The 15,179-nt window shown below is 42.6% G+C and overlaps 1 protein-coding gene across 1 annotated transcript; it reads left to right on the top strand.

Annotated features, from left to right (window-relative positions):
* Nucleotides 1-10,777: 10,777 nt before the first annotated feature.
* LOC125384330 lies at nucleotides 10,778-12,575 on the top strand. Its single transcript, XM_048403311.1, has 2 exons — nucleotides 10,778-11,126; nucleotides 11,538-12,575. The coding sequence occupies exons 1-2, from the start codon at nucleotides 10,778-10,780 to the stop codon at nucleotides 12,347-12,349; spliced, it is 1,161 nt and encodes a 386-aa protein (XP_048259268.1). The 3' UTR covers nucleotides 12,350-12,575.
* Nucleotides 12,576-15,179: the final 2,604 nt, after the last annotated feature.

Genomic DNA, 15,179 nt, shown 5'->3' with positions numbered 1-15,179 from the left:
TAGTCCGGACTGATGCCGATTTATAGTGCTAGCTCACTGAGATACCATGCCGCAGTTTAACATGAATACCCCACTCAGACACAGTATACTGACTCCGAGCCGACCAGTCCTTGTTTTAGCCCCTTAATGCCGAGCGCCAGACAGGGTAACAACAAGTACCAGCTTTTAACGTCTTTTGGTATGACGCGGCCGGGGATCGAACCCCGGACCACGGAGGCGGTCTTCAAACTGATATTGCATTTAAGAGCCGAGACGATGTGTGCCCACTTCTGCTTCTGGGTATTGTTGATTGACAAAAAATGAAATGGTCCCATTACTCCTGTTTCGATGAAAAATGTTGTAAAAAGTCAGACCTCTGTCCTCACTTTTGAAATAAATGGGCCCGAGAAACATTTTAATGCAGCTTTGCCAATATGTTTATCGTACACAATATTCCGTATCAGGGCTGCATGGGTTTTCAACTCTACCCCGACCATGGGTTCTTAATTAACAGGTTTGCCCGTGTAGGGTATTGTTTAACAGCTGTACAATCCCATACTCTATGGCGTCCTTAGTTAATTTCAAGTAGGGCGTATATTTGTAGGTTGACAGTTTTATCACCGTACTTACTGAAACTAGAAATGCAGGCTCTCTATCACTGTGAGATGTCAATGAATACCCAACTTTCTTAATACTATTTTCTAATTGTGAAGTGGTTATTGAAATATAGCTGAACTTAAGTATGTAGCATAAACTCAATGTTCTTAAATCGAAATAAATATTTGTAAAACATTGCAAATTCATTAATTTACCTAAACGTCATCTTTTCTTCGATTACGGATAGAAATGTTACCTTTTGACATATCCTCTTTATTTTTTGTTTGTTTGTTGTTCAACGCCTTGTTAGCAATTTTCAGCTATATGACGGCGGTCTGTACCAGACTATCCAGTGATTGACATCATGAGCATAGATCTACGCAAATGGGATACGATGACATGAATCAACCAAGTCAGCGAGCCTGACCACCCGATAGCGCTAGTTGCCTCTTACAAGCATGGGTTGCTGGAGACTAATTCTAACCTGGATGTTTTTCTGGTTTCTTTCTATATACGTGTTCCTTGTATCCAGTGGCTATATCAGAGGGGGCGGTCGGGTAGCCTAGTGGTTAAAGCGTTCGCTCGTCACGCCGAAGACCCGGGTTCGATTCCCGACATGGGTACAATGTGTGAAGCCCATTTCTGGTGTCCCCCGCCGTGATATTGCTGGAATATTGCTAAAAGCGGCGTAAAACCATACTCACTCACTCACTCACTATATCAGAGGTGAAATATCTGAAATATTGCCAATGTGTCGTTAAATTTTAACTCACTCATTCACAATTCGATAGAAAAACATACTATTTTCACGAATATGCATTCTATTTTGCTTGTGTCTCAGACATCGTCACTTGATATAACTGAACTACTCTTTCAAACAGTTGTGAACTCGCGCGGGCTTTGTGACATTCTTACTCTTATATAATTAGACACAGAAGAGAACACGCAGACCAAACATTTGACTCCTCTGAATATGTATTAGCGGAACAGTCCATTTTTCCCCAGGGGTGATAGGTATGATGTATGCAGTATTCCCGATCAAAAGGTTTATCTGGAAATCAAACGACAATTTCAAAAAGGTAATATGATAAAAGCATTGGTTGTCCGGAATATGTAAGTGTCATTCATTAAATCAGCTGCGAAACGTGTAGGCTGGCTGTTCACCCAGCAGTGAATGGGTACTCGGTAGGATGAGAACTGTTAACCTTCTAGCGCCTCACAAGGCAGCTTGTGTTGTATTCTCCCCAGGGAGCTGAGAATGGAAAATATGAGCCCACACTGATCCGTTGACCGGGGCAAAGTAGCGCTTTGAGCATGTTGTAGGGTGTGGATTTGGCGCCTTATAAACGTGCATACATGTTTGTTGTAACACCAACGTGATTTTTATATGCACGTGCAACATGTGCATTTTCACGGTCACGGGGACCCTCTTCTTGTCCAAATTGCGACTTTTGCGCTGTTTAAATACATTTACCACTGTGTGGCCATGACAACACTACAAGATAGCAGACTGTGGTTATCAACTCACTCACTGAGAGGGGGCACGGGTGGCCCAGTCGTCTAAGGCGCCGCGATTCGCTGTGCAGAGTTGCGTCCCTTGGGCACGCCAGAAACCTATGATTGTGGGTTCGAATCCCGGTTCGCCCCGATTATGTTTCTAGGTTTGTCAGCGCCCTACCCTTGCTCGTGGGTTTCACCGAAGTGGTAAACGTCTGAGACCTGCATCACTTCGGGCTTTCCTCCCACATTAAGCTGACACGCCGTGATATAACTGGAATACTGTTAAAAGCGGCTTAAAACCAAACTCACACACTCACTCACTGAGAGCTTGCTTTGATCATTTTATGTGCGCTTTAGACATTAAACGCTTTCGGTAATTGATTCGAATTTTTCAGTCTGTATTTTATCCTCATTGGATTAAACTACGCAGAGACCATAAATATGTGTGCGTGCGTGCGTGCGTGCGTGCGTGCGTGCGTGTGCGTGCGTGAGTGCGTGCGGTCTCTGAACTACGTTACCGTAAATTGTTGTATTGATTGAAACACATTGTTTGAAACAATAAAGGAGGTAGCAAAATTCATCTTAATTAGAAGATCCGTCACCCTTGCTTTACAATTACTACAATCATGCTGTTGGATCTAGCACAACTTTCTGTTGCCCAGTGCGAGATCACATGGAGCATAGTCCTATCCCGATTTATCGCAGACACGTCAACATCAAGTAACCGTGGTCACAGCTGGGCCAGTCGTATGTGGCGCCGCGCCCAATTCGCTACATAATCCCGGTTGGTTCTGATAATGTTCTCGGTTGTAAAGCACAACACCTGCTCGTTCACCAATGGCAAACGTCTAAACCTTGCATGAAGTTCGGGCATTCCTCCGACATCAGTGAGTGAGTGAGTATGGTTTTACGCCGCCTTTAGCAATATTCCAGCAATATCAGTGCGGGGGACACCAGAAATGGTCTTCGCACGTTGAACCCTTGTTGGGAATCGAACCCGGGTCTTCGGCGTGACGAGCGAACGCTTTAACCACTAGGCTACCCGACCGCCCCCTCCTCCGACATCAAACATTACACGCCGTGATATAACCGAAATTACTGTTCAGGGCGGCGTTAAACCCTTTCGCTCGCTCACTCAGCCACAATGAATGACTGCGAGATGGACCTGCATTCCGAGCATATTTAGCTAGCTGAATCCGTGACAACACATCGTCGGATAGCAATGTCCTGCCTCCGGAAAAAATATTCTGTTCGTTAAGAATTGTTTTGTTTTCTTTGAAATTGTTTTTAAACTTTTTATTTCAGTTAATTTAGATGGTGGTAGATAAATGAAATGCAGGTTTTTTTGGGGAAAAAAGTGAAATATATTTATTTACATAAATAGATTAACGTAAAAGATAACTAAGTAGAATAAATGACTATTTAAGAGTCCAAAAAGATTAAAAATGGTACATATACGAATAATTCAGTAATAATTCAAAACTGTTACTCATCCTCAGTAATATTACATTAGTCTGGAGTACTTTGCAGACAGGGGTCGTTTGCTCCCCACAGCACCTAAATCTAGCTCCGTCCTGGGCCCACCTGCACAAAGCGATCTTAGCGCTAAGATAGCGCAACTTTTATACTTTAACATAGGCTTACGATAGTCTTAGCGCTAAGAGCGCTTTGTGCAAGTGGGCCCTGGTCTCGCTAGTGTTTGTTTCTTCATGTGGAGTTTACTACCTCGACAGGGGGCGGTCGGGTAGCCCAGTGGTTATAGCGTTGGCTCGTCACGCCGAAGACCCGGGTTCGATTCCCGACATGGGTACAATGTGTGAAGCCCATTTGTGGTATCCCCCGCCGTGATATTGCTGGAATATTGCTAAAAGCGGCGTAAAATCAAACTCACTCACTCACTCACTACCTCGACAGTATAACCTATTTCAGTGTCAGTCTTTTTTTCATAATAAAGCACTTCAATTTCGTTTCATCGTCTATCTTATATCAGGTTTACAATGTTTATATCAGTAGTATATGAATCAATGGGTCATATCTGGGACCATTTGATCCCTATGACCAGCGGATCCTTGTAAAGTTAAGGAACTGGGATTGTGAGATGTTTGTGTGACACGGAGCTCCATGTACCCGCTTTTTCATAAGAGGAAATGTCTAAAATACATTCTCTTCTAGCAAGTAGGTACAGGTAAAATACTGCGTCAAACCAATGTAAGATCGGCTGAACGCTGTGATGCAGAGTGCCTTAGCTCTACGATGATCGTAAGCCTATGTTAAAGTATGAGAGTTACGATCACCTTAGCTCTACGATGATCGTAAGCCTATGTTAAAGTATGAGAGTTACGATCACCTTCGCTCTACGATGATCGTAAGCCGTTGTTAAAGTATGGGAGTTACGATCACCTTCGCTCTATGATGATCGTGATCCTAAGTTAAAGTATGGGAGTTACGACCACCTTAGCTCTACGATGATCGTAAGCCTATGTTAAAGTATGGGAGTTACGATCACCTTAGCTCTACGATGATCGTAAGCCTATGTTAAAGTATGAGAGCTACGATCACCTTAGCTCTACGATGATCGTAAGCCTATGTTAAAGTATGGGAGTTACGGTCACCTTAGCTCTACAATGATCGTAAGCCTATGTTAGGAAGATGCGTGTCGGCGTTCCTCGATCGTTTGACATTAAGAAACCATTAAGTTGGCAGGCCCTAATTACTCACAGCTCGCCCTGATGTAGATGGAATATTGCAAACGTAATGCTGCATACAACTCACTCACTCACTCACTCACTCACTCACTCTAGGTGACCTTGTTTAAAGCTTGTTGATAGTACTGACGTCGTCAACCGTTTGTACACATATACATAGATTGTTTTTTTACATAAGTATGGGGAATTTTTTTTGTTTCCCGAGGAGATCTCGTCGCTATATAAACTGAGGGCAAAATAAAGTATAGCAAGTTTGTTTATTTATGTAATTGAAAACAGAAATACAAATGTTGTTGAATTTGATAGAGTCCATTTAACCATCACTCGAGCTCATTCCTGCAACACTTTGTGAATAAATAATCTGTGGCTGGGTAATTTTGTGTAAAAATAAATTGGTTCAATGAAGACTGGGGTAAGAAATGAATTTGCAACCACATGACCCCTACCTTGTTTGAAATGTTGGAAATCTGTGCCGAAAAAAGCAAATTCGTAGATTTTCAAAGATACGATGTCCAAGACACCCATCAGCAGTTGTATATTATGCCGAATTGTTGTTTTTGTTTTTGTTTTGTTTTTTGTGTTGTTTTTTTTAGTTTTAAATCCAATTATATATATATATTTTTTTTTTTGGTTTGTTTGTTTGTTTGTATTGCACTCAGCAATATTCCAGCTATATGACGGCGGTCTGTAAAATAATCGAGTCGCGACCAGACAATCCAGTGATAAGCATAGTCGCCTTTTATGGCAAGCATGGGTTGCAGAAGACCTATTCTACCCCGGAAGCAATTATATTTTTAAAAAGAAAGACATTATAAAAGTATTTTCCGACTGCTGCTTCAGTGCCAGTACATTGTTTTATTTAATATCGCTAATTTAAAGATATATTCAATTGAAAATCAAACATATGATAAAATCAACTGGGAGTTTCTTTCGCCCTACAGTTTACGTACGGAGTTTGTTAACGCGCTCATCTTGAACAATACCATATGTGATATGAATGAATATATTCGCCCCATTTCAACTGAAATCTATTGATGTCACAGCCTGTGCCAATCGAAGTTTAGACGTCGTGGTGAGTGGCTGTTGGGAAATTGAAATTTGCCTTTAGGGTAATCAGATATTGATGAACTGGTCCAGATCCTCCACTGGAGTCAACAGATGGTTGAACATTGTTTGATGTGCTGACACGTTCTCGGGTGGTAGCGTTCCCCGTCCACTTAACAATCCATGTCAGTCAGTCACTCTGTTTGCTAGTGTTTTCCAGTGAGTCAGGTCTACTCACATAAAATAGCATGAAATATGACATAGTAAGTAAGCCATAGAATATGAAACACAATATCATTTCTGAACAACATTCGGAAAATTGATTATGATAAGTGTACATTTTGAAACGAAAGGTCTATTTTCTTGGATTGTACAAATCTACAAAAGATCAATCATTTTGAACAAAATAAATTGAAACCGTACATATAAACCAAACAAAAATAACAAAAATCTCCAAACCAGTTAAATTTTTTCCCGTTTTGTTTTGTTTGATTTGTTTGTTTGTTTGTTGTTTAATGCTGCACTCAACAATATTCCAGCTATATGACGGCGGTCTGTAAAAAATGCAGTCTGGACCAGACAATCCAGTGATTGACATCATGAGCATCCATCTACGCAAATGAGATACGATGACATGCATCAACCAAGTCATCAACCACTCGATCCCGTTTGTCGCCTCTTCAAAAATAAAAACGTGACAAATACAAAAATGTGAATGTTTTTTAGAGATATGAGGAAGGAATCTCTTATAAAAAAACGGTCTAAAAAGTTATCAACTCAACTAGCACATATTAACATGTCACTCCAGACCATGTAGGGTGTTTTGGATATACAATGAACGACTCGGTTCCGACCTCCCGTCACTCCTTGAGGCATTGCTCAATTATTGGGGAAACATTGGATGTTGCATTTCTTACGTTCATATTGTATAACTGAGGTAGGTTATATTTCTTCATCATTTGAACGAGGATCCACTCACCCGTCGAATTCACTATAATATAGAAAAGAAACACTATTTCTTGCAAAAAGCATGCTTTATTGTTAACAATTGCGTTTGTTTGTATGTTGTTTAACGCCACACTCTGCTAATATTCCGATAATAGTCAGATTAATGTGGGAGGAAAGCCCGGAGTGATACAGGTCTCAGACGTTTACCACTTCGGTGAAACCCACGAGCAAGGGTATGGTGCTGACAAACCTAGAAACATAATCGTGGGGAACCGGGATTCGAACCCACAATCATAGGTTTCTGGCATGCCCAAGGGACGCAACTCTGCACAGCGAATCGCGGCGCCTTAGACGACTGGGCCACCCGTGACCGCCTCCGTGGTCCAGTGGTAGAGCGTCCGCCCGGAGAGCGGAAGGTCCGGGGTTCGACCCCCTGCTGCGTCATACCCAATGACGTTAAAAGATGGTACTTGTTGTTACCCTGTCTGGTGCTCGGCATTAAGGGGCTAAAACAAGGACTGGTCTGCTCGGAGTCAGTATACTGTGTCTGAGTGGGGTATTCATGTTAGTCACCTCACCTCACCTCACCTCACCTCACCTTACCTCACCTCACCTCACCTCACCTCACCTCACCTCACCTCACCTCACCTCACCTCACTTCACTTGAGAAGGACAGCTCAATTTCTCTAATTACACTTATGATTGAATTCAGCGGCATCGGCAATATTTGATACATATATTGTGTGTAGATTTTAAAACCATTTTGACGGTTTTCCTTTTTTGTCTGATCTGCTTTTTTATTAAATGAGTTCTTACCTTTTTAGAAACGAAATAGTGGTAACTTGTTGTTTTTAATTATGGACTATGCCATGAAGCATCGGTTAATCATCTCATTTCCATTACTCACTTTGCTTTTGTTTAAAGACACATCTGATGTGTCGAAATTTACATATAGTTGGAATATGCGACGTTAAACAACAAAAAAGAAATTTGTAAGCTACCCTGTTCATCTCTATGAGGGCAATGATAATTAACCCGAAACCAAAGCAGCGGTATTGTCAAATTGTCGTCATGAACGTGCTACTGTCGACCCCAGAGACTTCACAAATAAGCCTACCAATTTCAGAATACATCCCACTGCTCTCTTCCATAGTTCTAAAGTCTGCGTACTGTGGTACTGGTTTGGGCCATGTTATGTGTACAGAAAGTGTATCATTCCTCCAGTCAAAGGGGTGGCCGATAGCGTCATTTTCTAAAGGTTGTATATAGCCTGGGACCCATGTTGGGTGGCAGGTTCTTCCCCAGCACATCACTTGCAGGCGATGGGAGATATGCACGGTCTCAGGGTAGCGTTCATACGTTCTGTAAGGCATGCGTATCGGGTTATAGTCCCACCAGTAGGAAAAGTAATTCCTGCGATATGTCCTCAGAAACGCAGCCAGGTATTTTGAATTGGCTTTGGCTATAACAATTCCTAAATTGAGGGATTCTGGCCACGAATCTCTCTTTGGCCAATCGTAGCTCAGGACTGTGTCGTAAGCCAATAGTCTGTCTGGGATTCGTGATACCCAGTATACATCCGGGTCATGCGTTACCCCGCCATATTTGAGCAGCACGTATGCCTTGGCCACGTCGGCGCTATGTTGTGGGATACGGATATGTTGGTTGTAGACGGTGTTGACAAGATCCATGAAGATAAAGCTGACGTTGTGCTCCTTCTCCAGATAATCCCAATATATGCCCGATGGCTTGGTGTCTCCGTGGAAATACGCTCGATCCATACCTGCTATGTATAGAGAACCAAGGACACTGAGCATATATGAAAAACCGAAGGTCCTGTTCCCAAACCATATGAAATGGGAAATTCGCGGAGCAAGGTTTTTGAAATCCTGAATCGGTTTTAACACTTTCGTTGTTCCATATGCGACCAACCGTGAAAGTTCAGCTGATTTGTTTGTTGTCATTAATATATCCTTAGGGTAAAAACTGTTCGTGAAAATAAGACACGAGCAATCATCCGACGACATTTCGTACTGATCCTTAAGGCAACAGACAAGATCGCCACCGTCAGTGTCATTACCTTTCCCTTTAGTAACAGAAAGAAGACCTTCCCAGCTCTCTCGTCGTACTAAAGCCTTAAGAGATCGAGCAGCCCAATCGTTAGCAGTGAATCTCTTAATAAGTGTGTTCTCTCCAACAAAGATTCCTCCATGTTTGACAAGAGTCGCGAACACTGTGATCATCCTGAGAGATCCATTAACACAGATGTGGTCCTTCCCCAGACTATCCAGCACAAAGTTTGGCAGGTGGTCCTGAAGTTCTTTGAACCAGGTGTAATAGTTATCATCAACCGGGGCATGCGTATAATGAAAAATAATCATCATTGGCTGGAGCACCTTCACCACGCTCAGGACGCTCAAGTAGTTCTGGAACTCGAACACACCCTGCTTGCACCAGAAGTAATGGACAGTTGATGGGACGAGATCACTGCGTAACTCACGTGGATTACTGTTAAAGTACGGAGGACCGGGGTATGGTTGCTCGAGCATCCACGATGAGCCGGCCATGTAGTTCCCATTTGGAATCTGCTCCTGCGGTCTGTCGTTTCCTGCCGTACTGACCTCTGCATTTGTATCAGCAATTGTTCCATGGTCTGACAGAGAAGCATATGTCATAGATGACGTCATTGCATCTTCTGTCGATGTTTGACTAGTGGTATCAATGTCAGCAATGTCGGTGTATATGGGGCTGTGCCATTGAGGCTGGAATTTGTCTCGAGGTTTGGCGGAGGTATCGAGGGAGTTCGCAATCATTACTGGAATGGGGGATCCTGACATGGAGTAGTGTAGATGTAGTCGAATGTATAGAGCAATTAGCAGGATGCTTGTCACGACCAGACATGCAGTCCTGAAGCCATAAGATGAAGACCTCATTCTGTTCCCCTTGCGATGAGTCAGATGTGGAGATGCGCCATTCCCTGAAAGAAACATGTATAGTAAGTGAATTTGTTCAAAGACCACTTTTTGGCTAATCCAGCATAATGGCAGTAGTTGGTTAATCGCCGTATTCATTTTAGGAATCAAACCTGGAAAATGCTTCTTTCACTTGGCTTCTATCACAGTGACTGAGTATTTTTTACTATATTTTAGCAATATTTCAGCAATATCACGAACTGGACGTCAGGACATATTTTACACATGTGGGAAATCGAACACGGGCCTTCAGCGTGACAAGCTAACGATGCAACCAGTAGCCTACCCACCGACCCATGTACTTGTAAGAATTTAGCCAGAATTCATATAACAGAACAAACGGAAAGGCCCATACCTGTGCATGGAGAAGATGGGTCTTCGTGTTGAAGGACTGGCAGTGCGTCACTGAATGCGTGAGTCATTTGTCTGCCAGAAGATGAACTGGTAATCTCCACAATCAATTCAATACAATTTATCACAGTCCTAAATCCAATTTCGGATTCTCCATTTCTTCTCGGATAACCAGATGTGCTCCGATATTAACATCAATCGACATCAATAATGTGTAATAGGTGACAATCACACCTGACCCCTCCCACCTGCAATTGATTAATTAGAGAAAAGGTGAAGATCGATGTTACATTATATATGATCTGTATCAGGCATAGTAAAAACCGGTGATGCTGATGGTGATCCAAGATGCTGCTGCAATATAACTCTCCAGTGCATGTGCGGATGTCAATAGTGACAGTTGACTGTTGCATCACTTATAGGAGACTGCAAATCAGCATTAGTCAATCAAGCTACCTGAAGACAATGCATATTCTGTATCTGACGGTATCAGTTGTGTAAGATCACATGAAGAAAGTATCAGTTTTTCCAACCTGAACAATCATGATTTTTTTCTTGAAATCATTCAGTTTACTACTAGCAGTCATATCAGGACTGGTGGTAATTGCTTATCTAAGTATTGTGGAGAGGGGGAATATCTACTTTATTCCAACTACTAACTTGCATCGTGATAATTCCACAATGCAGTCAAGGACGTTTGCATCAGTTTCTGTGTTCAACTTCTGGCAAAATGGGTTTGTATCCGAACTGACTGATATTCCAAGTGTTGAGAGCAGTGTTCCACGTTCCAGAGGACTCTTGCAAGCAGAAGACCTCACATCTGATCCGGTGGCAGAAACGGTTCATTATTTCTGGTGCCAGAAGAAAACGTTTCAGTTTCAGCATTATGTGAGTGTGCTTAGTGTTGTGAAAGCTCTCGAACCGTTATCAATCGTTATCCATTACTCATCAAAACCCCGGACTTCCTTGTATTATACTTGGCTTGGCGATCTAGTCGAGGCCCTTCCAAACATTGTTCTTGATGACTTGGGTGAAAACCACCCATGCTCCTTAAGCCAGCGCCTCCGAACGAACACAATACATGATACACTCTCAGTGAAGGGAGGGTTGTATGTTGGAGAGAATGTTATAGTCACTGCAAAAATGCATGACATCTTGAAAATCCCCTCAAAGTCAGACACAGAAACGGTTCAAGATATTTTCATTCACCGTTTGAATAGCCACGCATTGACAGACTCTGTGCATTCGATCAGTGGAATCAGCTGTTGTTCTCAAACCCGATATGAAGGTGATCCCACGCATTGTCTCTGTGTCAGCGTTGATGGAGAAATATTTCCTAAAGATGTCTGGACTTCGGCGAATCAGACCGCAAGATTAGTCAGACAGACAGCATACGGTGTCTCAAACACCATACGGGCAAAACAAGATCATTCCTTTCTAGCACCAAGAATTGCTCATTATGTCATGTACGACTCAAGAAAATTTGAGTTCTCTCATTACCTAAGTGTACTTAGTTGCCTCCATGTTGCTGGCTTGGAACGGGTGGTATTGCATGGCAATGTGGAACCATCAAGTCAGTGGTGGAAGCATTTAAGGGTTGAGGAGAACGTTACTTTCTCTTACACCGACCCAACAAACCAAATCTACGGCCAAAACATAACTCAATTCCCACAACATAAATCGGACATCACTAAATTTTACGTCTTACTCAAATACGGCGGCATAAGCGTAGACCCTGATGTGTATTGGGTCAATAGAATTCCTGATGACATCCTTTCATATGACGCCGTGTTGTCCAAAGACTGGCTGAAGAGATTGGACTGGCCAGATACCCTTAATATAGGTGTCTTCATTGCAAAACCTAATACGCAGTTCCTGTATAACTTTCTCCGGGCTTATAGGAGGAACTATCGACCCTATCTGTATATTTATAACGGGGGGTGTGTGCCCTATAAGGTGTATGAGAAATATCCCCAGTCTCTCCACGTGGATCCTCATTTACAAGTCTTGACCTTTGGACCGACGTATCATCCAACATGGCGGTCTGGGTATTTGCATGACAGTTCCGGAAATATGGGAAATAACTCTTTTGATTGGCGGAAAGACACGTTAGCTGTGCACGTGACCGACCCGAAGCCGGCTTCCGAGTTTGAGGGTGTGGTGAGACTTAAAAGAGCTGAAGGGATGTTTGCTGACATTGGTCGGTATATTATAAAAAAGGCTTTAAAAGAAGACATGTTTGGCCCAAGATAAGGTTCATCTTACGCTATGACCACATGAACACTTCAAGCGACTTGTGGGTATTCTGAGGTCACTGTGTTTCATGCTTGTCAACTACAGTGAGGACTGCAGGGTCAGACTGTGTGACGCTGATTGAATGCGTATCATAGGACCCCGACAGCGTGGATCGTTGGTCTTGATTTCAGTCTGCCATGATCCATCTAGAAAGTTGCGAACTGCGACGTTAAACAAAACTGACTCTCGGCTACGTTTTTTAAAGATGGATAACTCCCGATCCCCTTCTCTTACGGCAATTCTGACAAACAACGGACCTATTCTGACCCGGAATCCACACAAAAATAATTGTCAAGAAACTACATCCAGTTGTAGTAACAATGTCTCTGCATAGTGTTTGATTACAAACTGTTCACATTTTATCCCCCTGTATGTACATGCCTATCCGTCACTATTGTTGAGTCTGGATCTCTGTAAATGCGAGTGTCATACAGATTACACGAAACTAAATGTCTCATGGACAAATGTAACGTTACATATTTAAAAATATAATATAAAGCCATCTATGTACATGTACACTAATAAAGATAAATTTTATATAAGAACAAGCATAAGTTGAAATAAATTTTAATTTATAAATTATTATGTTGATTATTTATCAATTGAGATTTCTGGGCTGGTCAATCAACAGGAAGACCAAGCTTATCACCAGAGCCTTCTTTTATAGACCTGTCTGGCAACTGTTGTAGACCTGTCTGACAACTGTTGTAGACCTGTCTGACAACTGTTGTAGACCTGTATGGCAACTGTTGTAGACCTGTCTGGCAACTGTTATAGGCCTGTCTGGCAACTGTTATAGACCTGTCTGGCAACTGTTGTAGACCTGTCTGGCAACTGTTGTAGACCTGTCTGGCAACTGTTATAGACCTGTCTGGCAACTGTTGTAGATCTGTCTGGCAACTGTTATAGACCTGTCTGGCAACTGTTATAGACATGTCTGGCAACTGTTATAGGCCTGTCTGGCAACTGTTGTAGACCTGTCTGGCAACTGTTGTAGACCTGTCTGGCAACTGTTATAGGCCTGTCTGGCAACTGTTATAGGCCTGTCTGGCAACTGTTATAGACCTGTCTGGCAACTGTTGTAGACCTGTCTGACAACTGTTGTAGACCTGTCTGACAACTGTTGTAGACCTGTCTGACAACTTTTATAGACCTGTCTGGCAACTGTTATAGACCTGTCTGGCAACTGTTGTAGACCTGTCTGACAACTGTTGTAGACCTGTCTGACAACTGTTGTAGACCTGTCTGACAACTGTTATAGACCTGTCTGGCAACTGTTATAGACCTGTCTGGCAACTGTTGTAGATCTGTCTGGCAACTGTTATAGACCTGTATGGCAACTGTTATAGACCTGTCTGGCAACTGTTGTATCTGGCAAAGGGGTAAAACCAGTATAACCACAGACTTGCTTGAGGCTGTTCCTTGCAAGTACACGGCGATAATGGTGAGTGTTATATTTGTGTTTTGGCATCATTTGTTTTGATAGTTCTAATTTCAAAAACGAAGTAATGTTAGGTTTAGGTTTGCTTTTTGAAAGCATTACTGAGGTCTTGAATGTTGTAACCTTGAGCACACAACTTTGGATCAAGAGTTGTATGACATCTATGAAATCTTGGTAGAAAGAGCATGCTCGATTGTACCTCAAAAGTCGTGAAATGTAGACACCAAAGGCTTCAGCTGTTGGAATACTTCTCGACATAAAGGGGAAGTTAGCTATTGGAAAGTTGAAGTCATCTCTCTTACCATACAGTCTTGAGGAGAGTGTCTTGTCAATCTTTATACTTAGATCTGAATATGAAACAGATAAGGCTGTTTCACTGGTATCCTGTATTTCTAGTTTAGGTGGGTAAATCAGTGGAAGGGAATTGGCTATTTGACCGTTATTCAATGATATCAGATCATCGATATATCTGAAGCTTAAGATAATTGTCTTGGCCAAATTGTCTTTTGATTTTACCAATACGAGCAGACGTTTCCGATTCATATGCACAAACGCACATATAATTATCATTTTCCTTAATTGAGTATTGAGAATTTCATGTAGATCCTTATTACCTGTACACACTGTCTCTCTGACTTGAACATATGGGTGGGTAGACACATAGTTTGACACAGTGGATAAGGAGGTTGACGGGGGATAAGGTGGTTGACAGGGGATAGGGAGATAGACAGAGAATAGGGAAGTTGATAAGGAGGTTGATGGCGGATAAGGAGGTTGACACAGGGGATAGGGAGGTAGACAGAGAATGAGGAGGTTGACAGGGACAAGGAGGTTGACGGGTGATAGGGAGGTAGACAGAGAATAAGGAGGTTGACGGGTGATAGGGAGGTAGACAGAGAATAAGGAGGTTGACGGGTGATAGGGAGGTAGACAGAGAATAAGGAGGTTGACGGGTGATAGGGAGGTAGACAGAGAATAAGGAGGTTGACGGGTGATAGGGAGGTAGACAGAGAATAAGGAGGTTGACGGGTGATAGGGAGGTAGACAGAGAATAAGGAGGTTGGCGGGGAATAAGGAAGTTGACAGGGGATAGGAGGTAGACAGAGAATAAGGAGGTTGGCGGGGAATAAGGAGGTTGACGGGTGATAGGGAGGTAGACAGAGAATAAGGAGGTTGGCGGGGAATAAGGAGGGTGACAAGGGATAGGAGGTAGACAGAGAATAAGGAGGTTGGCGGGGAATAAGGAGGTTGACAGGGGATAGGAGGTAGACAGAGAATAAGGAGGTTGGCGGGGAATAAGGAGGTTGACAAGGGATAGGAGGTAGACAGGGGATAGGGAGGAAGACA

The sequence above is a fragment of the Haliotis rufescens genome, unplaced genomic scaffold (genome assembly GCF_023055435.1).
Source record: "Haliotis rufescens isolate VD_foot unplaced genomic scaffold, xgHalRufe1.0.p SCAF_3, whole genome shotgun sequence".
Taxonomy (NCBI): Eukaryota; Metazoa; Mollusca; class Gastropoda; order Lepetellida; family Haliotidae; genus Haliotis; species Haliotis rufescens.
This window is presented reverse-complemented; position numbering and strand designations above follow the sequence as displayed.